At 41.1% G+C, this 27,109-nt stretch overlaps 1 protein-coding gene across 4 annotated transcripts in view; it reads right to left on the bottom strand.

Moving 5' to 3' along the window:
- Positions 1 to 3,845: 3,845 nt before the first annotated feature.
- sun2 (Sad1 and UNC84 domain containing 2) overlaps positions 3,846 to 27,109 on the bottom strand; it is a 101,239-nt gene continuing 77,975 nt past the window's right edge. For all 4 annotated transcript variants that reach the window (XM_072271834.1, XM_072271830.1, XM_072271831.1 and 1 more), the window contains 6 exons: positions 26,640 to 26,864; positions 25,742 to 25,826; positions 23,653 to 23,768; positions 21,268 to 21,435; positions 12,274 to 12,366; positions 3,846 to 10,674 (listed from right to left, as the gene is read on the bottom strand). In XM_072271834.1, the coding sequence (XP_072127935.1) occupies positions 10,561 to 10,674; positions 12,274 to 12,366; positions 21,268 to 21,435; positions 23,653 to 23,768; positions 25,742 to 25,826; positions 26,640 to 26,864 (801 nt within the window). In that variant the 3' untranslated portion in view covers positions 3,846 to 10,560. The remainder of the gene's footprint in view (positions 10,675 to 12,273; positions 12,367 to 21,267; positions 21,436 to 23,652; positions 23,769 to 25,741; positions 25,827 to 26,639; positions 26,865 to 27,109) is intronic.

Here is a 27,109-nt window from a genome sequence, read left to right as displayed (position 1 = left end):
TAAAATATTAAGATTGGTTTATCCTTGGGATTTAAGGAGATCAATATAATCATATTCTTCCAAACAAATTGTGTAGGACCACTGAAATCAAACTCACCTGATGACCAGGTGTATCGAGACTAGGATAAAGGGTAATTTTTTTTGTCATACACAGAATACTGCAGCAAAAAGTACAGACAAGAAAACGAGTGAAATTGAAAGGGAATTTAGGAAAACAAAGCACATATTCAGCAAAGAAAATCCAGAGGTGCTTTTATTTATATATACATGTGTGTGTGTGTGTGTGTGTGTGTATGTATGTGTGTGTGTGTATGTATATGTATATATATGTGTGTGTATGTATATAGTATAGGTATAGTGTATATGCATGTGTATATTTAGGTTGATAATTATTGTGTGACTATCTGCAAGAAAGTAAATCTCAGGATTGTATAATAACAAGGTTATTGTGGTGGGAGATTTTAATTTCCCAAATATTGATTGGCATGTCCCTAAAGCGAGGGGTTTAGATGGGATGGAGTTTGTTAGGTGTGTTCTGGAAGGTTTTTTTTTGACACAATATGTAGATAAGCCTTCAAGAGGAGAGGCTGTACTTGATCTGGTATTGGGAAAGGAACCTGGGCAGGTGTCAGATCTCTCAGTAAGAGAGCATTTTGGAGATAGTGATCACAATTTGATCTCCTTTACAATAGCTTTGGAGAGGGATAGGAACAGCCAGGTTAGGAAAGTGTTTCATTGGAGTAAGGGGAAATATGAAGCTATCAGGCAGAAACTTGGAAGCATAAATTGGAAACAGATGTTGTCAGGGAAATGCACGGAAGAAATGTGGCAAGTGTTTGGGGGATATTTGCATGGTGTTCTGCACAGATACGTTCCAATGAGACAGGGAAAAGATGGTAGGGTACAGGAACCGTGATGTACCGTTTGTACAAAGGCTGTTGTAAATCTAGTCAAGAAAAGAAGAGCTTACAAAAGGTTCAAAGAACTAGGTAATGACAGAGATCTAGAAGATTATAAGGCTAGCAGGAAGGAGCTTAAGAATGAAATTAGGAGAGCCAGAAAGGGCCATGAGAAGGCCTTGGTGGACAGGATTAAGGAAAACCCCAAGGCATTCTACAAGTATGTGAAGAGCAAGAGGATAAGACATGAGAGAACAGGACCAATCAGCGGAAAAGTGTATGGAACCAGAGGAGATAGCAGAAGTACTTAATGAATACTTTGCTTCAGTATTCACTATGGAAAAGGATCTTGGCGATCGTAAGGATGACTTACGGTGGACTGAAAAGCTTGAGTATGTAGATATTAAGGAAGAGGATGTGATGGAGCTTTTGAAAAGCTTCAAGTTGGATAAGTCACCGGGACAGGACAAGATGTACCCCAGGCTACTGTGGGAGGTGAGGGAGGAGATTGCTGAGCCTCTGCCAATGATCTTTGCATCATTAATGGGGACAGGAGAGGTTCTGGAGGATTGGAGGGTTGCAGATGTTGTTCCCTTATTCAAGAGAGTAGAGATAGCCCAGGAAATTATAGACCAGTGAGTCTTACTTCAGTGGTTGGTAAGTTGATGGAGAAGATCCTGAGAAGGACTTATGAACATTTGGAGAGGCATAATATTGGGAATAGTCAGCATTTTTTGAGGATATGACTAAACACATTGATGAAAGTAGAGCAGTAGATGTAGTGTATATGGATTTAAGCAAGGCATTTGAGAAGGTACCCCATGCAAGGCTTATTGAGAAAGTAAGGAGGCATGGGATCCAAGGGTACATTGCTTTGTGGATCCAGAACTGGCTTGCCCACCATAGGCAAAGAGTGGTTGTAGATGGGTCATATTCTGCATTGAGGTCAGTGACTAGGGGTGTGCCTCAGGGACCTGTTCTGGGACCCCTACTCTTTATGAGTTTTATAAATGATCTGGATGAGGAAGTGGAGGGATGGGTCAGTAAATTTGCTGATGACACAGAGGTTGGGGGTGTTGTGGATAGTGTGGGTGCCTGTCGGAGGTTACAGCGGGACATCAATAGGATGCAAAACTGGGCTGAGAAGTGGCAGATGGAGTTCAACCCAGATAAGTGTGAGGTGGTTCATTTTGACAGGTCAAATATGATAGCAGAATATGGCATTAATGTTAAGACTCTCGGCAGTGTGGAGGATCAGAGGGATCTTGGAGTCCGAGTCCATAGGACACTCAAAGCTGCTGTGCAGGTTGACTGTAGTTAAAGCAGCATACGGTGCATTGGCCTTCTTCAATTGTGGGATTGAGTTTAGGAGCTGAGAGGTAATGTTGCAGCTGTATAGGACCCTGGTCAGACCTCACTTGGAGTACTGTGCTCAGTTCTGGTTGCCTCACTACAGGAAAGATGTGGAAACCATAGAAAGGGTATAGAGGAGATTTACAAGGATGTTGCCTAGATTGGGGAGCATGCCTTATGAGAATAGGCTGAGTGAACTTGGCCTTTTCTCTTTGGAGCGACAGAGGATGAGAGATGACCTGATGGAGATGATGAGAGGCATTGATTGTGTGGATTGTCAGAGGCTTTTTCCCAGGGCTGAAATGGCTAGCACAAACGGGCACAGTTTTAAGGTGCTTGGAAGTAGGTACAGAGGAGATATCAGGGGTAAGTTGTTTTTTTTTCCCCACAGAGTGGTGAGTGTGTCGAATGGGCTGCTGGGTACAGTGGTGGAGGTGGATATGATTGGGTCTTTTAAGAGACTCCTGGTTTAGTGCATGAAGCTTAGAAAAATAGAGAGCTATGGGTAACCCTAGGTAATTTCTAAGGTAAGGACATGTTTGGCACAGCTTTGTGGGGCGAAGGGCCAGTATTGTGCTGTAGGTTGTTTCTATGTTTCTACATGTACTTTGATAATAAATTTACTTTGAAATTCAGCAAACCCTGAGAATGACACCAGTATGTTGAAGGAGGACGAGTGAAGGTGTTTAAGGTGAGATAGGGGAGAAACGTGGTAAATGAAGAGTCAGAGATTTATTATCTTTACCAATGTACATATCACCAAGCCCAGATGAAATATATCCTAGGATGTTGAAAATGTGGGAGAAAATAGCAAACTTTCTGAGGACATTGACTACAGGATTAGTACCTGTGGATAAGAGAATTGTTAATGTACAGTTGTTGGAAATAAAATGATATATCAAATTCTCACTAGTTTAAGCAGTGGTTGATATATTGCAATTCATTCAATAAGGAGAGCACAAATATTTAATTTAACTGGAATAGTCTGGCCTAGCTGACTATTAGTAACATTCAAAATGCTGTTAGAACTCAGCAGGCAGCATCCATGGAGAAGAATAAACAGTCAAAGTTTTGGGCACACCCTTCATCAGGACAGGAAGCAAAGGGGGAAGAAGACAGAATAAGAAGCTGAGGAAGAGGGGAAGGAGTACAATCTGGCAGGTGATAGGTGAAGGGAGGAACTTAAGAGTTGCCCCAGTATTTTGAGTGTTACTCTGGATTTCCAGTACCTGTGGTATTTCTTGTATTTATGACTAGTTGACTGTTACAATGGTAAACTGGTGTGATTCTGTAATGCCAACTGTTTTAAAAACTCTTATTAGTTCATACTAATGAGACCTAGGTCACTTGCTGTCACTATTTCATAGCACTGGCCAAACAGTGGCAGTCATCTGCCCAACCACCACAGATAGGAAAAATGCACACAGCTAGAATTAGTTTCAGTCTGCAGTAAAACAGATTTGAAACTGGCTTTCTTGCCCGTAAAATAGTTTCAACAACTTGGGCAAGTTTATTTGGATAATTACACAGCACTACCACCAAAAGCCTGCTACCAATTTCTCAGTTTTAAATATTGAGAAGTGTATCACAACCTTTTCAATGCATTTGAAGCTTTATTTCTCAGCAGTGCAAACAATAAAACATCAGTAAATTAAGAGAAAAGGATTAAAAAAATAACTTTCAAAACTCTTTGAGTGGTGTAGAAAATGTTTGCATTGATCAAGTAGTTACATCACAATGGAACTGAGTTTATAATACATACAAGGTGTATTTGTTTTTTTATTGTAAACAATAAGCAGAACGGAAAAAATACTGTGAGTTTTGCATTTCATTTGAAAGCTTTAAAGTAAAATATTGTATATATTATCAGGAATCAAAGCATTATTTTATCACATTACATTAAATCCATGTTGCAATAAAATCAAACAATATTATTAAGCATATTGGGAGAGAAATGCAATGTTTAGCTCCTCTATTGTGATTTTAATATTCATTTTGGCTAAAACCTACTGCATTGCACAGCATGGATGACTCTTGCTTCTTCAACTATAGCATTTTTTAAAAAAAGCAGACCAATTTTAAGAAATAAATCTTTTGATGTCCCCATTTCTATAGATGGTAGCCCTATCAATAAATTAATACTTCAATACAATAATTATTTAACATTAGCTGGCAATAGTTTAATTTCATTTTGCTGGTTCTTTTTGAATCTTAAAGGTGCCTGTGAGCAGTGCAATAGCATAGTAGTGCAAATATTGCCTCATGATACATATAGCAGATACAGTTAATACTGCTGGTCTTTAAGCTAGACTACTTGGCGACTAACATTGTTTTTATGACATTTTCCATTATGTTATAACCACAGGAAATAACTAGTATGGGGAAGGAGAGTAAAATTAGAAAATTCCAATCTTAATCTTACTGATGCTAGTGGAAAATACAAGATTATACAATGAAATTAACATGGCAGCAATGTACAAGTGTGAGGAATTTTCCATCTCTGTTCTCAGCCTCTCCCCACCCCCCAATGCTTTCTGACAATTGCAGCTTTAAAACAAACCACAAATCAAATGGAATAAATTTAAGAAATAAATCCTGACTTTAAGAATCATTTCCAGATAGCTATAGTACAATACTGGATGCACATGAATGCAACCTTCAATGAGCATATACCAAACTCTCAAATTCTTGTTCAATTCATTACTTCCATTTTTCACACTGGCCATTGGAAACTTCTTGGTTAGGCTGCCAATCAGTACACCAGTCGACAATTTATTTTCAAGAATGCATGGCAGGATTCCAGTCCAAATGTTGTGTTCAAAATAGTCCATGATGCTGAAAGATAACATCCTAAACTACTTTAAGTTTCATTCCGATGGCTAGTGAGCGCTTGGCAACAATTTAATTTTAATAATTTGGAAGAATCTTGTGTACTATAGAGTAAATAAATTTAAAATGTTTTGCAATTAATGGTGCAGTTGGTGAACTGCATTTCTCTAAAAGCTCAGAGAAACAGCAGAGTAAATTGTGTCTAGCAACAGGCAAAATTGTTGATCGTTTCTGATCATGGGTAAAGCACTACATGTGTGGGCAGAGGATAAGGCCTCACCCTCAATCAGTGTCTCTTTGATACTGGGACATTACTGTCACATGATTGTTGAGGAAGGTAAATAGACAATCATGCAAAGGCCTAGGTAGACCCTCAGGTAGGGTACCTTAAAGCAGGTGCTGCTATAGGAAAGTAAACCAGAAACACCATTTCAATGTGGACCTTCAGATGATGATGATGGTGGCATGTTAGATTTACACTGGATGTCTGTTGAATGGGAATGTTATTGCAGAAAGTACCTACTTTTGCATTTACCCTTCCTCAAAGCTCTGTGTTTGTGTTCTAAATGGACTTTCCTTAAATAGACATTTCTACTTCACAATTTAGCCTGTTCTCCCTGTTCCATGAGTTTATGAAGCATTTCCCATCCATGAACAAAATCATTTTGACAAACACAAATCAGAACAGTGATGCAAAAGGATCAAAAGAATAAATTGCATCAAGCTCCTAATGTATTTTTAGCCAGATTTCTTTCTTCAATTGACTTAGGTTAAGTGGCTGCTGTCCCATAGTTAAAAATTTGAGGAAATGTATAATTTCATTCTGAACTATATAACTGTGTAGCAATGGATACTAAGCTGGAAGGCCTTGTAGCAGACGCATGTTGAAAGCAGTTATGTAAGTGATTTGATGATCTTGTATAAGAGCAATTAAGCTTTGTAGTCAGCATGGCAGCTGGTGTTTGAACTGACTCAGGTCTTTAAGCACTTAAAATATATCATGTGCTACTGGCATGCAATTCTATAAATCACTGCCTGATTTGTGAAGAAAAAAATCAAATTAAGTTAGATGACATTTGTTTGTCTGGTACACTAGCACTTCCACTGGTAATTCCATTTACTGGCAGGGAAGTTAAATGCATACTGGGTGAACAGAACAACATTCAATTAGATTTAAACTTGCAGTCATTAATAGACTAAATACACCAAACTGACTTAAGTTACGGAAACATGTAGCTCTTAATATTTGTTACAGATCATACAAATGTGCATACAAATTAGGCACAGGACAGGCCACTGCACCTCTCAAACCTCCTCCACAATTTAACAAGAACATGGCTTATCTAATAGTAACCTCAGCTTTGCATTCCCATCTATCTACATTATGCCTTGTTCTTCAGGAAGTTGTCTACCTCTGCCTTAAAAATATTCCAGGACTCTGCCTCTGCCTTTTGAGGATGGAGTTCCCAAGGGTCCTGATCCTCAAAATTCTAACTTCTCTCAGGAGAGAAAACGTCTCAGGAACATTTATGTTTCAAAGAAGTCTCCTCCTGCTCTGAAAAATACTGCAGGAGATACAAGCCTCCTTTTCCAACTGTTCCTCATTCAGGGGCAACCCAGGTTAGGCATTGGTTCAATAAATCTTCTCTGAATTGCTTCCAGTCTAACAAGAACCTTCCTTAAATGAGCTTATTCCAATACACAGTACACCAGGTGAGATCACAGCAGTGCTCTTTATAAGCTAAAACACATCTTGTCCTTCTAGTTTATAATTACCACTCCCACCTGAATAGTACTTTTAATGTAGTAACATCGTCCAAGATGCTTCCTAGAGATCAAATTTAGTTTAGCACATCTCATACTTCGTTAAACATTAGTGCGCCGTCTGCAAGGCCCAACTATTTTAACTATCTCATCAATGACTGACTTTCCATGATAAGATCAGAAGTATGAGTAAACAAATGATTGTATAGCGTTTACTTCCATTTGCAGTTCCTCCGCCGATGAAACAATCCACACCTGCACAGAGCAAAAAAAAAGGTTGCGTGCAAGCACTGGCTGATATGGGAGATACCAGACAAACAGCAGGTAGATTGACAGTCCTGCACCAAGTGCCTCACCGCCTGACACCATTTATAATTCAGCAGCATGATGGAATAATCCCCATAAATTTGCATGTGCAGCTCCAACAACACAGAACGTTCAACACCAATGACAAAGTATCATGCTGTATCATTGTCTCTACCAACAACACACTGTAGCTGCAGTCTGTATCATCAACAAAACAAATTACAATTACTCACACAGGCTACTTAGACAATATTTAATACCTCTAACACGGAGGACAAGAGTGTAGATGTGAGAACACACCACCATAACAACTCGTACACCATTCCGACAGAAGTACATCATCCCTAAATTTAAATGTTGTAAATCCTGTTCAGCAGGAACTGAGAGCAGCTTCCCCAGGAATGCAGAGAGAGAAGTTGGTACCTCGTCAGTGCCTTCTCTAGGGCAAATAGGGATGTCCATAAATTCTGGTTTTGCCAGAGACAAACTTATCATTTAGATGAAATTTTATAAAAGAAATTGAAAGGCAGCACGATGTTTCCTGTTGATCTACAAACCCTATTCAATATTGGCGATGAGCACATATCATGGCAGTGGAGAGCATGCTTACGTTTCTATTAGTACTCTAAATAAAGACAATACTGGAAGCACTCGGGTCTGGTAGGATCTATGCTGGGGTAAAACAGTTAACATTTCTAATGAAAAGTCATTAACTGAAAAAATTTTCTCTGTTGATCCTACTAAGTCTAATCATTACAGTTTTAAGATTTTTTTTTGCTTTTCCTTTAGTACTTGCTTATAAACAATTGAATTGACTTGCTTTTTTTCCTCTTTTCCTGAAATGTTTCCAGAAATACTGGTTTTAAAATAATGAAAACTCAAGATAACAATGTTAAATAATAAATATAAAATAAGTATACTTTAACTGCACTGAGTATTGCACTTCAGAATCTAATACATTGAATGTCACACACTGTACAAATATGCAGGTCTGGAAAAAAATTCAAAACTATCATTGATTTCATAATCCCACTTTAAAAATCCCTCCATTGTACACGATAGTAAATCATAAAAATCTTTACAATATCAAATGCCCGAATGAAACAAGATTTGTAGACATCCTCTTATGTAATGTCACAATTAACATTGGTTAGTGGAAGCTGAACCCCTCAATATTTTCCCCAACATGTTACTTTTGCTCAACAATACAAGAAAAAGATATATCCTTTTATTTGAATTTTTGGAACTCCAGTGGAAGTCAACATTGGAAGAGTATTGCAGGTCAAATGCATAGAGTGAATGTGTCCACGGGCTATGATGAAATATCATTTTTAACATTGGGGAATAACTGGCGGGGCCTACTCTCTGTGGTTAAACTTCAGTAAACAAGACCTTGCATCTATAACGATTTAGATCAGTCCAGATAGGAGTCGGTGACACGATGAAAGTTTATAACCTTTCCTCAATTGTCATCAAGATGGTGTTGAACCATATTTTTTTTTGATCACTCATTCATGATTTGGCAAGTCTCGATTGCTAAGCCATTACAGAGGACAATTAAGAGTCAGAGTATATACCAAATTGTCATGGACATACAGTACACACAAGGGATAGAAAGATTTCCTTCCAGAGAGGAATTAATGAAGCAAATGCGTCTTCAAACAAATCCAGTCATTGAACCATTAATACTGGATTTCATTTTTTTTTTGGTACAAGAATAATAATAAATACTTTGACCATGAATTCAAAAATGGGAAATTAGCCCTTTCTGCATCTTGCTTTGAAATTCTGAGTGCTTCAGCAATCAACTGGATATTTGAGGAAATTAATTAGTTGCCAAAGATAAACTGATTGTTAACCTTTATGGTGGGTGAGCCAAGCACAAAGAAAACTTTTACAAATGCAGAAACAGCCAAAACATCTTGTCCCAAACTGTAACAAAGGGCTTGCTATTCTGACTTGTTTAGTAATTGAACCACTAAGTAACAAGTTCAACAGAAACCCACCACACCCTAGCTGATGCCAAGAGAAAGATGCAGATTTTGGAAAAACTTTACTGGGCAGTGTAATGGTCCTGTGTACGGGACCATGAATCCTCAACAGCAGTAGAACTGTGGTTACATAACTGAATGGGCAATTAGAATCTTAATAGAAAATGCAAGAAATTAAGTAACTGATCAGCTCAAAATAAAAATCAGTAAAAGGTTGGTAATTTGTCAGAGTTATATTCTGGAAAGTAACCATGAAAGCAGGTAATTTGGTGAAGAACTCCAGTCCAGATAAGTGTGTCTGTTAAAGCAGCTAGCAATGGACAATCTTACCAGTTTTGTTCACTTCCTATGCACATACACAAACAAAAGCAATGTGGATTTTCAGACAGTGATTAATCTTGGTTCATCCAGGCCATCTGAATAGCAGGAATTAGAATTCTTATAAAGATTCCCAAAATTCCTGCGAATGTTGGCATTCTTCTAAATTCTACACCAAGCCAAGAGGTTTTTGTGTATTGCGCTGACAAGCTTGCATAATATTCTTGTTAAAGGTCTGTGAGGTGGGGTAGATTTATGTCAACCAACAGCTTCTGAAAATTATTAATTTTAGTTAAAATAGTACCGATTTAATGGCAGTGCAATTGGACGCTTGATCAGAATGAGTGTTCCCACAGCATGGTAACAGTTTATTCCTGACAGACACAATGCCCGCACTGGTCCATCCACTGGCTGGAATGTGCGTGGGAATGGTATTAGAATTTCAGTCGGGTGCATGATAACATTTCTTCCAGCAAATACAAATATTCTACCGTTTGCAAACTATATACCCAGCAGAAGTTAATGGCTATTTACGAAAGAGGAAAAGCCCAGATGCCTCTTTCTTAAAAAAAAGTGAAACTTTGTTTGCCAGTGTTTCCTTGTATTTCATTGCTGCAGTTGATAGGAAATCAACTTTGAATCAATGTTATGGAATTACTTTAATGTCCAGTACAAGAGGTTTAAAACCATTGCATGTGTTCAAAATCCATAATAAAAATACATGCTCAAACTTTTCCATTGGGATGAACAGGTGGAAATTCAATCTGAAAGGTGCAATGTGATAGGGTAAAATTTCATGAACAGTGCATCATAAATAATGGCACACAATAGATTTCTTCCAATCACTTCTCCACATTATTCATGGCTTAGGATATTCACAATCTTGAAACTGAGTGTTTCTTTTCAATACATTCCACTAAGTACCTCTGTATTTCCTTCCTGTAAAATGGGCTTTTTTTTTTTTATTTGCAATAAGCAACATAGCAGAGATTGGGCAGCAGTTAGAGCAATCGCCAGCACTGAAGCTTCAGATGTGCATTAAGTAAAACCTGGCCAGGTCGATGAAGGGCTGTAGGATGCAGGATGGCAGACTGCTGGAGTTACATCACTGGCTCTCCATGGACACGGAATCGGTAGAGGCAGGTGTATTCAGGATGACCCCAGTTGCTATTCACCCTCAGTTCAATGACTTGGTAGGCTGCAAGATCTTCATTCTACAAGTCAAAAGGAAGAATAAAAGACAAGGCATCAAATCAGGGAACCTGTGCTAGAGTACAAACATATGTGCAGATACAAGGCAGGGCTTTGGGATGTGGTCGGGGCTTAGCTGCAGACCAAATTTACAATTGACATGTTAGTAGCCCATTTTCAGTGTTTTACATGGAATCCAGGACATTCTTTTAAGACTATACAGCATTGATAATAAGGGAAAAGCAAAGCTATTGCTTCTTGTAGCATCATGGGTGGGGGAGACACTATGCTCTACAGCTTGCTTTGTGGCAACTGACTGGGGTGGTTGGGTGACACTGTGCTCCAACGTTTGCTTTGTGGCAATTGGTGTGACTAAGTAGTTGTAATATCAAAACCTGTACTTTGGTTGGGTTTAACTGGTTTGTGACCAGCAACTACAACAAGTAGATCAGCCATAAATCCAGTTGTCTTCTGTAACCAACTAGAAAACGTCCAGTGGCAGCACATTGAACACGCGATTAATCTTTGTTACCGTGTTCCCGCTTACTGGAATACATCAGTTTGACCTTCTGCAAAGACTGACTGAAGTAAAAATGTCTGAAGTGACAAAATCTAGGTAAAGATTGAAATTACAGCTTAAACACTAGAGCAAGCCGATGGTCAGATATTGTCACTTGTCAGAAAACAACTACCAGTTACTATATTGAGGAGCATGTTTTAGGAATAGATAGATAAATATCTCTCAACATCAGCAAGACGAAGGAATTGGTTGTTGACTTCAGAAGGAGTAGCGGACCGCACGACCCTATTTACATCAGTGGTGCGCAAGTGGAATAGGTCAAAAGCTTTAAGTTCCTTGGGGTCAATATCACAAATGACCTGACTTGGTCCAACCAAGCAGAGTTCACTGCCAAGAAGGCCCACCAGTGCCTTTACTTCCTGAGAAAGCTAAAGAAATTTGGCCTGTCCCCTAAAACCCTCACTAATTTTTATAGATGCACCGTAGAAAGCATTCTTCTTGGGTGCATCACAACCCGGTATGGAAGTTGTCCTGTACAAGACCAGAAGAAGCTGCAAAAGATCGTGAACACAGCCCAGCACATCACACAATCCAATCTCCCGTCCATGGACTCGCTTTACACCGCACACTGTCGGAGCAGTGCTGCCAGGATAATCAAGGACACGACCCACCCAGCCAACACACTTTTCGTCCCTCTTCCCTCCAGGAGAAGGCTCAGGAGCTTGAAGACTCGTAAGGCCAGATTTGGGAACAGCTTCTTTCCAACTGTGTTAAGACTGCTGAACGGATCCTGACCCGGACCTGGGCCGTACCCTTCAAATATACGGACCTGCCTCTCGGTTTTTTTGCACTACCTTACTTTCCCTTTTCTATTTTCTATTTATGATTTATAATTTAAATTTTTAATATTTACTATTGGTTTGTACTCCAGGGAGCGCAAAGTGCAGAATCAAATATCGCTGTAATGATTATACACTCTAGTATCAATTGTTTGGCAACAATAAAGTATAAAGTATATTCAAGACATATGAAAATAAAAGCATGAACAAGGTGATAGGATTATTTTAGCAAAGAACCAATGGTCCTTTCTGCATGTTCATACCTGCACCTGGAATGTCTGGATTGAATCCGCTTCTTGGTTATAGGTGTACTGTCCAAACAGGAACCCTTCATCCCGATCCTCATCATCTAAGCCCTGTAAACAAGCAAAATCAACAATATTCTGCTCCAGACAGTAACAGCTGCACCCAGAAATTTCCCCTCCCAAGTTGGTCCAACAATTATATCAGGCAAATGAGAACAGCAGGGCTTTCACTCTTGTTTGTAAAAAAAAAAAAAAAAAACTTTATTGAATATAAACCATGGGGACACCACTATTACATCTTGGGGGGGGGGTGTCAGAGATCAGAGTTCAATTCCAATGCAGTCTCTAAGGAGTTTGTACCTTCTCCCCATGACTGCATGGCTTTCCTTGGGGTGCTCTGGTTTCCTCCTACAGTCCAAAGACACTCAATTTAGTGGGTTAATTGGTCATTGTAAATTGTCCTGGGATTAAGCTAGGGTTAAATAGGTGGGCTGCTGGGCAGCGCAGGTCATTGGACGGGAAGGGCCTGTTCTGTCTTGTTACTCTAAAATATTTTTTAAAAATTTAGAAAAAAAAAGTCATTTTATTTGAAACAGAATTAGTTCCCTAAATGTTTCAAACAGAACAATCTCACCAGCTTGTTTATTATGAAGTGAATCTGTAACACAAGCAAACTGAATGAAGTGGACACGTCCAACACACGTAGCATGGAGCTTGGTCTCAGGAGCACGTCCAGATTATTGGTTTATTTGTGGCTTCATTTACAAAAGAACAAAATCTATATTGTACTCGCTGCTGAAGTAGTTCAGTACGGGAGGTACAATGGAAGCCAGTGCTGCGAAATCTAGAAACCAAATTCAATGCAGAATTAACTGATGAAAGGTTACTGAGCTGGAACATCAGCTGTGTTTTTTTTCCTTTACGGGTGCTGTCTGATCCACTTAGTATCTCCAAATCTTTCTGGTTCAATATCAAGGTTTCCAGCATTTGCAATTCTTTGCTTTCAGTCAACTGTACAAGCTTCTACAGATTTAACTAGGAATAGTTATGATCTGGAATGTAGGCACTGAGCCATTTATAACGTCATGTACTGCTGTGTTGCTACTTACGATTGTGAAGTTCAACTCAACCTGAGTGCTGAATATTTAATCAGTGACGAGAAAAATTAGTCAAAGATAGACATAGACATACTTCATTGATCCCGAGGGAAATTGAGTTTCGTTACAGCTGCACCAACCAAGAATAGAACATAAATATAGCAATACAAAAACCACAAACAATCAAACAACAATATGCAAACTATGCCAGATGAAAATAAGATGGGGGTATATTGATAAAAAAAGCATTTTATTTGAGCTGGAGGAAAGTGCAGAACTGGGAAATACAATGCCTCAAATTGATTTACTCAAAAGCATGCTCTGGAAAAAGGCAAACCCAAAGTTTACTAGCCCTTTTACCACAAACATCAGTTGTAGCTGACAACCAAAGCTTTTAGCATGTCTCAGCATTGTAGTAATCAAAACTTTAGGGGATCAGGGGTAATGAATATGGACTAATCACCCATTAGCACTCACATTTACAGTGATGAAGTACTTTGATAGGACCAACTCCTGCCAAAGCAAGTACTGCAATTTGCCCATCACCACAATAGGTCTACAGTGGATGCAATCACAATGGCTCTTCATGTGGCCTTAGATCATCTGGGCAGTACTAATACTTACGTCAGGTTGCTGTTTATTGACTACAGCTCAGCGTTTTAACACAATCAGTCCTATAGTTCTGATCAAAAAGCTCCAAAACCTGGGCCTCAAAATCTCCCTCTGCAATTGGATTCTCCACTTCCTCACTGGAAGACCACAGTCTGTGCAGATTGGAAATAACATCTCCAACTCTCCGACAATCAACACTGGCATATCTCAAGGATGTGTGTTTAGCCCACTGTTTTCTCTCTCTCTCTACATCCAATACTGTGGGGCTAGGCATAGCTCAGATGCCATCTATAAATTTGCAGATGACACAACTATTGTAGGGAGAATTTCAATTGGTGACAAGGCGGCGTACAAGAGTGAGGTAGATCAACTGGTGCCGTAGCAACAAACTTGCATTCAAAGTCAGCAAGACCAAAGAATTGATTGTGGACCTCAAAGGATAGGACAAGGGAACACACCAGTACTCACAGAGGGACGAGTGGAAAGAATCAGAATCAGGTTTATTATCACCAGCATGTAATGTGAAATTTGTTAACTTAGCAGCAGCAGTTCAATGCATTACACAATATAGAAGAGGGAATAAAATAAAATAAACAATAATAGAAACATAGAAAACTTACAGCACAATACAGGCCCTTCGGCCCACAAAGCTGTGCCGAACATGTCCCTACCTTAGAAATTACTAGACTTCCCCATAGCCCTCTATTTTTCTAAGCTCCATGTACCTATCCAAAAGTCTCTTAAAAGACCCTACTGTATCCGCCTCCAACACCGTTGCCAGCAGCCCATTCCATGCACTCACCACTCTGAGTTAAAGAACTTACCCCTGACGTCACCTCTGTACCTACTCCCAAGCACCTTAAACCTGTGTCCTCTTGTGGCAACCATTTCAGCCCAGGGAAGAAGCCTCTGACTATCCACACGATCAATGCCTCTCATCATCTTATACACCTCTATCAGGTCATCTCATCCTCTGTCGCTCCAAGGAGAAAAGGCCGAGTTCACTCAACCTGTTTCCATAAGGCATGCTCCCCAATCCAGGCAACATCTTTGTAAATTTCCTCTGCACCCTTTCAATAGTTTCCACATCCTTCCTGTAGTGAGGAGACCAGAACTGAGCACAGTACTCCAAGTGGGGTCTGACCAGTGTCCTATATAGCTACAACATTACCTCTCGGCTCCTAAATCCAATTCCACGATTAATGAAGGCCAATACACCGTATGGCTTTTTTTTGGTGTGTGCCTGCATGCATGCGAGTCTGTGCATGTGCGTGCGTGTCTGTGCGTGTGTCCATGATGATATCTTTTCTCTCCATGGCTTTTTTTTACAAGGCGCGGAGCGAGAGAGAGACTATGTGGCGCACCACTCCTCACACGGACATTTTCACAGTATTTTCCCTTTATTTTACCCGGTACGAATGGAAAGCATACTCGGGAGCGAACCCAACTGGTTTCGAACCCAGGAACCTCTGCTCCTGGGTCCGGCGCCGATGTCATTGCACCACCAGCCAGCCCACCGTATGCCTTCTTAACCACAGCATCAACCTTAATAATAAGTAAATCGATTACAGTATACATATTATGAATAGATTAAAAAATGTGCAAACAGAAATACTTCATATTAAAAAAAAGTGAGGTAGTGTCCAAGGGTTCAATGTCCACATGGACATTGAATCAGATGACAGAGGGCAAGAGCTGTTCCTGAATCGCTGAGTGTGTGCCTTCAGGCTTCTGTACCTCCTACCTGACAGCAACAGTGAGAAAAGGGCATGCCCTGGGTGCTGGAGGTCCTTAATAATGAATGACACCTTTCTGAGACACCGCTCCCTGAAGATGTCCTGGATACTTTGTAGGCTAGTACCCAAGATGGAGCTGACTAGGTTTAAAACCCTCTGCAGCTTCTTTTGGTCTTGTGCAGTAGCATCCCCCCACCACCCATACCAGACAGTGATGCAGCCTGTCAGAATGCTCTCCACGGTACATCTAAAGAAGTTTTTGAGTGCACTTGTCAACGTTCCAAATCTCTTCAAACTCCTAATGAAGTATAGCCACTGTCTTGCCTTCTTTATAACTGCATCGATATGTTGGGACCATATTAGATCCTCACAGAGATCTTGACACCCAGGAACTTGAAACTGCTCACTCTCTCCACTTCTGATTCCTCTACGAGGATTGGTATGTGTTCCTTCGTCTTACCCTTCCTGAACTCCACAGTCAGCTCTTTTGTCTTTCTGACGTTGAGCGCCAGGTTGTTGCTGTGGCACCACTCCACTAGTTGGCATACCAACAGCAGTTGTATTGTCAGCAAATGTATAGATGGTATTTGAGCTATGCCTAGCCACACAGTCATGCGTATTTAGAGAGTAGAGCCATGGACTAAGCATACACCCCTGAAGTGTACCAGTGTTGATCGTCAGCGAGGAGGATATGTTATCACCAATCCACACAGATTGTGGTCTTCCGGTTAGGAAGTCGAGAATCCAACTGCAGAGGGAGGTACAGAGGCCCAGGTTCTGCAACTTCTCAATCAGGATAGTGGGAATGATGGTATTAAATGTTGAGCTATAGTCCATGAACAGCATCCTGACACAGGCGTTTGTGTTGTCCAGGTGGTCTAAAGCCACGTGGGGAGCCATTGAAATTGTGTCTGCCATTGACCTATTGGTGATAGGCAAATTGCAATGGGTCCAGGTCCTTGCTGAGGCAGGAGTTCAATCTAGTCATGACTAACCTCTCAAGCATTTCAACACTGTCAATGTGAGTGCTACCGTGCGATAGTCAGTAAGGCAGCTCACATTATTCTTCTTAGGCACTAGTATAATTGTTGCCTTTTTTGAAGCAAGTGAGAACTTCTGCCCATAGCAGTGAGAGGTTGAAAATGTCCTTGAATACTCCCACTAGTTGGTTGGCACAGGTCTTCAGAGCCTTACCAGGTACTCCATCGGGACCTTCTGCCTTGCGATGGTTTACTCTCTTCAAAGACAGGCTAACATCGGTCCCTGAGACAGAGATCACAGGATCATCAGGTGCAGCAGGGATTTTCACAGCTGTAGCTGTGCTCTCCCTTTCAAAGTGGGCATAGGTGTTGAGTTCATCTGGTAGTGAAGCATCGCTGCCATTCATGCTATTGGGTTTCGCTTTGTAGGAAGTAATGTCTTGCAGTCCCTGCCAAAGTTCCGTACATCCGATGTCACCTCTAACCTCGTTCAAAATTGTCTCTTCGCCCTTGAAATAGCCCTCCACAAATCATACCTGGTTTTCTGGTATAGTCTGCCAGACTTGAATGCCACAGATCTAGCCTTCAGCAGATGATGTACTTCCTGGTTCATCCACGGCTTTTGGTTTGGGAATGTACAGTAGGTCTTTGTTTGGGAGTGTACAGTAAGTCTTTGTAAGCACACACTCAGCCACACAAGTTTTAATGAAGTCGGTAACAACTGCAGCATACTCATACAGGTTCAAAGATGAATCCCCGAATACAATCCAGTCCACCGATTCAAAGCAGTCCTGTAGGCACTCCTGTGCTTCCCTTGTCCATACCTTCTTGGTCCTCACTACTGGTGCTGCAGTCTTCAGTCTCTGTCTACACTCAAGGAGTAGAAGTACAGCCAAGTGATCGCGTGGAATAGCATGGTAGGCATTCTTAATGGTGGTGTAGCAATGATCCAGTGTGTTGTTTCCTCTGGTATTGTAAGTGATCTGTTGACGGTAATTGCTTAGTGATTTTTTCAGAATGGCCTGGTTAAAATCTCCCAAAACAATGGTGAAGGCGTTAGGCTGCATCCAGTACAGAAGGGGTTAATCAGGATTCCATGAAACGTGGTTCTAATGTCCCTCTGATTCAGCACCCTAGCTCTGATCATCGATTTTATTCACCAGAGACTGCATGTTTGTCAGCAAGATAGTTGTTATAGGGAGTTTAAAACCCCATTTCCTTAAACGCACTTGTAACCCCACACTGCACCCGTACTTCCTCCATGGGTGCTTCCGACCACAATCGGTGTTGTTTCTGTCAGTTTTAAGCAGCGATAGTTCGTTTAAACGCATTAATACATTTTGTTGACTGTATTGACCTTGGAAGCAGTTGTGCTTTTTAGTTGTATCAGGCTGAAACGGGAATATTTAATCATATCCATTGAGAGTACTGCTGCTACTCGAGTCACACCTAAGCGCCCCGGAAGAGTGAGCAATTTCATGTTCCAGGCTGTCAACATCTGAGGATCTATCCTAGGCCTAAGCATATTGATGCAGTCACAAAGAAGGCACAAAAGCGGCTATATCTCATTAGGAGTTTGAGAAGATTTAGTATGTCACCAAAGACACTCGCTAATTTATACACATGTAACGTGGAGAGCTTTCTAATTGGTTGCATCGCTGTTTGGTATGGGGTGGGGGCACTGCACAAGATCAAAATGAACTGCACAGCACTGTAAACCCAGTCAGCGCGATTATGAGCACTACCCCTCCCCAGCATCCAGGACATCCTCAAGGAGCGATGCCTCTAAGAGGTGGCGCCCATCATTAAGGACCCCCATCACACAAGACATGCCCTCTTCTCATTGCTACCATCAGGTAGGAGGTACAGGAGCCTGAAGGCACACACACAGTGATTCAGAACAGCTTCTTCCCCTCTGCCATCTGATTCTCAAATAGACGTTGAACCCACGAACACTACCTCACTACTTTCCCCCCCTCTTTTTGCACTATTAATTTAGCATATACTGTACATTTCATTTTTTAATTGTGTTACAATGTACTGCTGTTGCATAACAAATTTCATGACATATGCCAGTGATAATAAATATGATTCTGAAAGTTGGAGAAGGTTTAAAGGTCTGAATAGTGTCCTGCTCTAATTCCTTGTTTTTTATATATATATATATATATAGAGGGATGGGGTATTTTTAAAAATTTTATTATGGATATGCTCAGCAAATTATTGCCCCCAAGATGATGGTGAGCTGTCATCTTCAGTCCTTCCCTTGACATTGAAGGGTGTTCCAAGAGTTAAGGCTGATTTATACTTCTGTGTCAAATGGATGCCGTAGGTACGGAGTATCCGCGAACCCTACACAGTGCCTACGCGGATCCCTATGCCGTAGCCTGCCACCCAACTCTCCCAAAATGTAACTATGTGTTGCAGCAATGCAGACCGCAACCTGCAACAACTGTGATTGGTCCGCTTGGCAGCATCGCATTTTCTCCTACGCTGCAATAGCTTCCCACTGGGCGACTGAAAGGCAGGGAAGGAGCTCTGGCTGCAATGCTTTCTATAAAACTTTACAGACCTCCGAAATTATGGAGGACACATTTCGCTTTTACGAAAAAAGACCCTCGCTTTAAACTTGTTTACCCCTAGAAAGACTACCATGATAATGAAGCCTTGCACAGGCAGGTGTGTGCTCATGTGCGAGGTGCCCGAATTGCTGAGCGATGCAGACACACCAACGCACAAGTATAAATACTCAACGCGCATAGGCCACTTGCGTAGGTTACGGCGTCCATTTGACGCACAAGCATAAATCAGCCTTTACACCTGGAGGTAGAGGAGCAGCAATACATTTCTAAGTCAAGATGTTATTCAACTTGAAGGGGAACCCACATTGTGGTTTTTCCATGAGCTTGCTGCTCTTGTGCTGCCTGGTAAATGAGCTCATACTTTGGAAGGTGCTACAGAGTAACCTGTGAAAATAACTAGCACATTTTATATATGGCACATAGAGTGGCTACTGTTACCAGTGATGGAGGGTGTGAATGTTCAGGATGGTGCTTTGTCCTGAGTCAACGGCCTTGTGAATCTTTTCTGCACTTTTTCAATCTTATTTATGTCCTTCCTACTGTTTCGTGACCTGAACAAAGCAGTACTCCAAGAGTAACCTAACCCATGTGTTGTATGACTGTAATATGGCATCTCAACTCTTGTACTCTAATCATTTCACAGCAAGAGATCAGCAGATGGGCAGAAAAGGTTCAAGTATTTCTCAAAGCCAACTTAGAAAACTGCAACTTTCCCACTGGGGACCTCTGGCCCGCAAACACTCAATGCAGGGAGCATTCAGGATAGTTTTGAGAATCTCAAGTTCATGTTGCTGGAACACAAAGAAATCCTTTGTGAATGGTGGAAGGAACACACATACCACCTTCCCCTACCTGTTGCCTCATCACACACTTTCTGCCTTATCTGTGGTATAGTTGGCATATCCCACATAGGTCTCATTAGCCACTTCTATACCCATAGACCCAGAATGGAAACAAGTAATTCTCATTTCTAGTTCACCACCATTCAAGAAAACACATGGCATCAATACAGAGCTTTCATCTCATCCGTTGATTGAGGCTGCTCATCTACTGTTCATTATTGTCCATAGGATATAAAAGAGTGCATGAAGTTGGGAATGATGGATATAAAAAAGGATGCTCTTATAACAGAGTTTAACATTAGAGGGCTGTGGTGTATATCAAACAGTATAGCACTAAGATCTGTGTGTGCATTAGAGAATAAGGTGGTATCATAATCAAGTATGTAATCCCAAATATGCAGACACCAACAGAATCAACAAACTCATTCGCAAGGCCAGTGATGTTGTGGGGATGGAACTGGACTCTCTGACTGTGGTGTCTGAAAAGAGGATGCTGTCCAAGTTGCATGCCATCTTGGACAATGTCTCCCATCCACTACATAATGTACTGGGTGGACACAGGAGTACATTCAGCCAGAGACTCATTCCACCGAGATGCAACACTGAGCGTCATAGGAAGTCATTCCTGCCTGTGGCCATCAAACTTTACAACTCCTCCCTTGGAGGGTCAGACACCCTGAGCCAACAGGCTGGTCTTGGACTTATTTCCATCTGGCATAATTTACATATTATTACTTATTTATAGTTTTATATTGCTATATTTATACTCTATTCTTGGTTGGTGCAACTGTAACAAAACCCAATTTCCCTCGGGATCAATGAAGTATATCTATCTATCTAAATGAGGCTGATGAAATTCAGTGGAGTTACCAGCAACAAGTTGCTCTATACTGGAACACTGTAATGTCAGAACCTGAATTATATTGCCAGCATTTTGCTTCTGGACCACTGCACTATGTGAAAAGCTGTGCTCTGGACCCTTCCAGAATTCATATCCTAGACTGTAGAGTGTAATTTATCCTGGAGCTTGTTAATGTTTACCAGAACCCATGCCAATGATGTCCGTTGTGTGACATTGAACATTGAACCCAATGTCCGCAAATACCTCACTTTGTTCAGCAGCATACTGAAGAGTGCACTCATATTCGACACGTTTCACTTACAAAAACTGAGAAGTCGCGAGGGGCGCTGCTGGTTGAGCCAAGGAGAGCAATTGACCTTGGAATGTGCTCTAGGGTAAAGGCTGTGGGCCTGATTCGAGCAGCAAGCTGAATGACAACAAAGCCTTGCGAGCCTTTGAATGCCCAACAATTCCCAGGGTGAACATCCGGCTGCAAGAGAGAACAAGAAAAACAAATTACAAAACTTCCTACCCACAGTTACCTCAGGAAATCTGTCTCACTTCTCAAAGGTGGTAGCGCAAGTAGATAGAGTGCTGAAGGCAGGCATTGACTATACAGGTGCACATTCCATATCTGAAATTCTGAAATCCAAAAAGCTCCAAAAACCGAAGTTTTTTTTCACCAACAGCTGACGTCACTCAGGTGTGACGTGGCAGCGCTAGCAGAGGCCGCCAGACATCAGTTGTGGCTCAGCGCTCGTACTGGTTACACGTGCATTTGTTCGGTGATATTTTGTGTTCACTGTTGACTTTGTGTTTAATTTCACTGTGAAAATGTCAAAAACAGCTGCAGATACCCCTTTGGGTAATGATGAGAAAACGAGAAGGAAGCATCTATCATTATCAATAACACAGTAAGTGGAGTTATTGCAGAAGCTTGATTGTGGTGGGTCTGTGCAGTGCCTTACTGAAGAAAATAGTGTCGGAACTACCACTGTATATGATTTAAATAAACAGAAAGACAAGTTGCTGAGGTTTTATAGTGACAGTGACGGTCTACATTTATTCCAATAAGTCACTTACCATGTGTTTGATTCGGTTCGTTTGAAGATGTATATCTTTATGTTTTATTGAATGTTTTTGTTGGAAATAAAGTTTTTCTTGTCATTATTCCCTACACAATACAGTACAACAACTATTTACATAGCATTTATATTGTATTAGGATTTATAAGTACTCTAGAGATGATTTAAAGTATACGGGAGTATGTGCGTAGGTTTGGTGTGCCACTGGGTCCTAAAGTCCACCACACTAAGACAGGTTAAATAAGGGACTTGAGCATACATGTTTTTGGTATCGGGGCGGGGGGTGGTCTGAAATCTGAAAAGTTCTGAATTCCGAAATTGCAACTGGCCCCAAGGATTTTGGATAAGGGATTGTGGACCTGTACAAGCAAGGAGGTCACAATACAACTTTATAAAGTATGGGTTAGGCCACCGCCGGAGTATGTGTGCAGTACGGGTTACCATACTATCAGAGGGATATGATAGGACAGAGGGTATAGAGGAGGTTTACCAGGATGTTACTAAGATGGAGTGACTGGATAGGCTGGGTTTGTTTTCCTTGAAGAGACCCATTAGAGGTATAAGAATTTGAGGTGGAGATTGGATAGATAGACAAAAAACACAAACTTCCCCAAGATAGAGATATCCAAGACCAGAGCACACTGGTTTAAGGCAAGGAGTGAAAGGTATACAGACGATCGAAGGAGAAACTTTTTGGTTGACGTTTGAATACATTGCTTAAGTAGGAGATACTCTCACCACATTTACAAAGTTTTTGCACAAGTACTTGAATTGCCAAATGCCTTTACATGGGATGAGTATAGATGGGTACTTGGTCTACATAGATGCGATGGGCCAAAGGACCTTTTTCTGTGCTGTACAGCTCTGAATAGGTTTAGAAAATTTGAACTCTGCCAGACACGAGAAGGGATGTTCTTGCTATGGAGGGAGTGCAGCAAAGTTTCAGCAGAGTGATGTATGAAGAGAAAGTCCTTTTAAACTGTGAATACTCTGACAGAAATCTACAACATCTTAACAGGACTCTAATGATTAGTTATAGGTACCTAATGTCAGGGACTAGGGTCACCATCTGAAGATAAAGGGAAGACATGAAGAGAGAGGAAAAATCCAGAGAGCATGAACCTGAAGAATTTTGACACAAAGTAGTTGAAATCAAATTATTAATTATGCTTATGAATTAGGTATAGTTCTCACGGCCAGAAGGATCAAAATGTGAAAAAAAAGCTGAAGTAAGATAGAATTTATGATCAGCCATAATCATACTAATGTGGGAAAAAGGCTCAAAGGGCCTAATTGCCTGTTTGTATTAGTACTTTTTATTTCCGTTTTGCACCTCAGAGCTGTGGTATTGATCAAGCATGTATAATGAACCAGTGCAAGCTGTTACTTGACAGTTATACCAACACCCTGTCACGTAGTGCATCATTTTCCTGAGTGAGAACTATTCATACATGTCACTTCACACGTAAACTAAATGAATTCAAGTTCAGAGCAGGAGGCAGGCCCTAGTCCTGCTGCACTGAGCAGCAAATCTTAAGGTCATACAGCACATTTGTACCCATCTGTCTCCAGGTGTCACTGCCTTCAGGAAAGAACGGAGCAGCGATGTGAGGATTATATACCTGAATGACAGCCCTGGGAGACTGGGAATAGTACCACAGTGGAACTCCAAATAGACTAAGAAGAGCCGTCTTGGTCTCAAAGGTTTCCGAGCAGCGAGTGCTGATTACACTGGCACCTAACAAAAGAAAAATGGTTAAATCACTGAAAAGACAAAGATGATCAACTCTTCAAGAAATACCTAACATTTAGAAAGAACAACAAAATTCTAGCACAGGGCAAGTGCTCATTTGCGCACTGGACGCAAATAACAATTTATCTAGGAACTGATCACATTCAGCACAACTCTATAAGTTTCATAAATCAACAGTAACTTCAGCACAGAACTCTTATTGATGCCCACCTCACAAAATTGTGGGTGGGTGCGAGAATCCTCTTAAAATTTAGCATTAATTAACCCGTAAATTTTTCCGTCCATTGCAACAGTACTGAATGGAGCTATTTTTACAGTAAGTTAATTGCAATGGGGCAAATTTCTGCAGCATAAAATGAAACAGAACTAGAGTGTAAAAAATATTGTTTGTGGTCAGTTTTCTGAGACAATTAACATGCCTATATATGATCTTCCTCCCAACTTGAAGTAAACAGTAAAGCATTATATTTGACCTTGTTTCAGACAGTGACCAGCAAGGAACATTTCTTACGGAACAAAATACTGCACAGTGAAGGCCCTTTGGCCCACCATGTCTGCACTGACCATGATGCCAGTTTAACTAACCACATGGTCTGCATTCCTCTTTCATTTCTGTTCACGGTTCTTAAACATTGTTCTTGTATCTGCTTCTTCTACAGCAGCACATTCTAGGCAGCTACCTCTGCATAAAAAAAAACCTGCCTCACACATCTGTAAACTTCCCCCTCCCACCTTAAAGCTATGGCCTCTGCTGTTGATATTGTCTACACTTCTCAGAGTTTTATATACTTCTAAACTGTTCAACCTACCCTATAGCTAACAGTCCAATCCAGGAAATATCCTGGTGAATCTGCAGAAGACTGAAATTCCTTCACAGTTCCAGTGAAACCCAGTATAAGCTTTAGAAGAACCATATTTCCAAACGTGAGTTTTTTTTTCCCTTTCCTCGCTCTTCTACTGGTGTTTCGGATTTAATTTGTGTCCTCCTAGTTACATCCTCCCCTAGCTGGCACCACTGCTTGATTCAAATATCTCCTGGTCACCAGTCTATCATAGAACTCTCCTTTTGTTCTCACGTTCTCTGCAACTTAAACCTTGCCTCAAGGAATAACAGGAGAGAGGACTTGTGAATGGACTTCCCAACTGGAGGAAGGTTAAAACAAGTTCCCCAGGGCAGACAAGGGCCTCTGCTTTGCTTCATATGTATCATACACAATGTTGAGTTTCCAAATTTACAAACAACACAGAACTTAGGGACACAGTCAACTGTGAGGGACATAAAGGAAGAAAATACAGATGAGCAGATAGGTGGCACCTTTAACTTAATGGAGTGACGTTATATTTTTGAAAAAGCGATGAGAGGAGGCAAAATAAACAGAAGGTGAAAACAGACCTGGAATGAATGGCTCAGGGGCATTGTTCACAAAGGAGGAAAGAGATGTTGAAAAGAAAAATTATAAGTAGGAGCACAGAGTAGAAGAGCAAAGAAATCACAGGGAACATGATAAAACAGAGGTTTGGTCATGGCCACAGCTGCAGCAGTGTTTTCAGTTCTAGTCCTTCACCCTGGGAAAGATGCGGAGCTTCGTTAGAGGTGCAGAAGAGATTTATTGATGTGATTCCAAGAATAAGGGACTTCAGTGGATAGAATGAAGACGGAGCTGGATTTAACAGACAGTGCCCTGGGACACAGCTGCACCAACCAACTGGCTGCTTAAACTTTAGATCTGTTGTGGCTGGTACAACATATACTGACCAGGAGATAAAATATTTAACAGCAGAGACCTCAGCAACTGTGGGGAAAGCTGCACTATCAACACTGGTACCAGATGTATTTTCCCATTCTGGGCATCCAGACAGCAAGAGGGAAATACAGCCCACACAACACTCTTTCAACCTGTTTCAACCAGGATTGTACTTGGCCCCGGATTTCTGAGATGAATACATCTGATATTTACCAGCAGATTCCAGTGCGTAATCCACCAATCCAATCCGATCAGCACTGTACAGTTCCAGGGCACGATCCACAACGTTTTTCACTTCCTGCAAATGCCAAACGATAAGGCAATAATAAATTGGGATACGGATGGGTCAGTACAGCACATACTCCTGCCCGTGTATTCCCTCTATTCCCACAATCTGGAATTAACCACATCCAATAAACGTTGGGAGTGGAGTGCTGATGTATCCTTACAAGGTGGCAGGATCATATGATAAGGTAAGCAATTGATTATTAAAATCCACAAGCTGCACTGTAACCTAATGGCAAGAATGGAGGAGTTAACAGTGGTGACTGCTGTTGAACCTTTATCATCATTACTCAATCACGTTTTCGCACAGAGCTCCTGGCCACAACAGTGTAGGATGGGCAAAGAGTGCGTGATTCTGTTATTTCACCTTGTTGCCACACACTGTTATGTTCATTGGTTACAGCTGCACTCACTTCCTGACCTTCATCAAGAAGCTCCTGCAGAAAACAACATTTGACCACATCCAGTGGTCAGCTCAGAGCACACTGCAGACCCTAGCAGGAGAAAAATCACAGCAGATCCTGTGGGATAATTCTCCAAGCAGAATTGAGTCATTTGCCAGAATACCTCAATACCATACTCACCAACAGGTACCAAGGCCTCACTTGGCTGGCAGAAAGGGGCCCTCCCTATCAGACATTTCCTGCGCACTCAGACTCACCACCACATGCTGCCCCTCCCTCAAGATTATGAGCAGATGATTAGGTTTAGATATTTGCATTAATGAGATGTACAGGCATATCTAATAAAGTGGCCATTGAGTGTATATTATGAATAAAATACATTTCTGAGAAACAGAGACACCTGTTCCAGAGTTAGGACGTACCTGAAAAATCCCTGCCCTGACAAGTGCCAAATTTTGCTCTGTTGGCTGACCAGTGTTGTATGAAAGACCTGTGAGAATCTTCTTCTCCAAGCCTGCAAGAAGGTTTTCCAGTTCCTTGCGTTGCACCAGCTGTGCTGTCAGCACTTGCCCTGATGGTACCTCTGTGCTGTCCAGCGACGAACCAAAGAGCAGCTTGTGGACCAGCGGGACCAGGGCCGCCCGCATCTGAAAGCGCAAGAGAAGGGTCAGTGCTTCTTCTGGTATAGGAGTTAACACCACATGCAGGTAACTAATTCTATGCAAATCCGCACGGTTGTCATCTTAAAAATATTCTATGCTTTATTTTATGCTTAAATTTATGCTTTGGGGAGGGAAATAGGGCAAAGGAAAACATGATAGCTGAAAGGATACTAAATAAGATAGAGGAACCGAGGGATCTTTGAAAGCTTGATCACAGATCTCTGACAACA

This window comes from Mobula birostris, chromosome 11 (assembly GCF_030028105.1).
Source record: "Mobula birostris isolate sMobBir1 chromosome 11, sMobBir1.hap1, whole genome shotgun sequence".
NCBI lineage: Eukaryota > Metazoa > Chordata > Chondrichthyes > Myliobatiformes > Myliobatidae > Mobula > Mobula birostris.
Note: the sequence above shows the minus strand (reverse complement) of the source record. Positions and strands in the feature narration are given on the sequence as shown.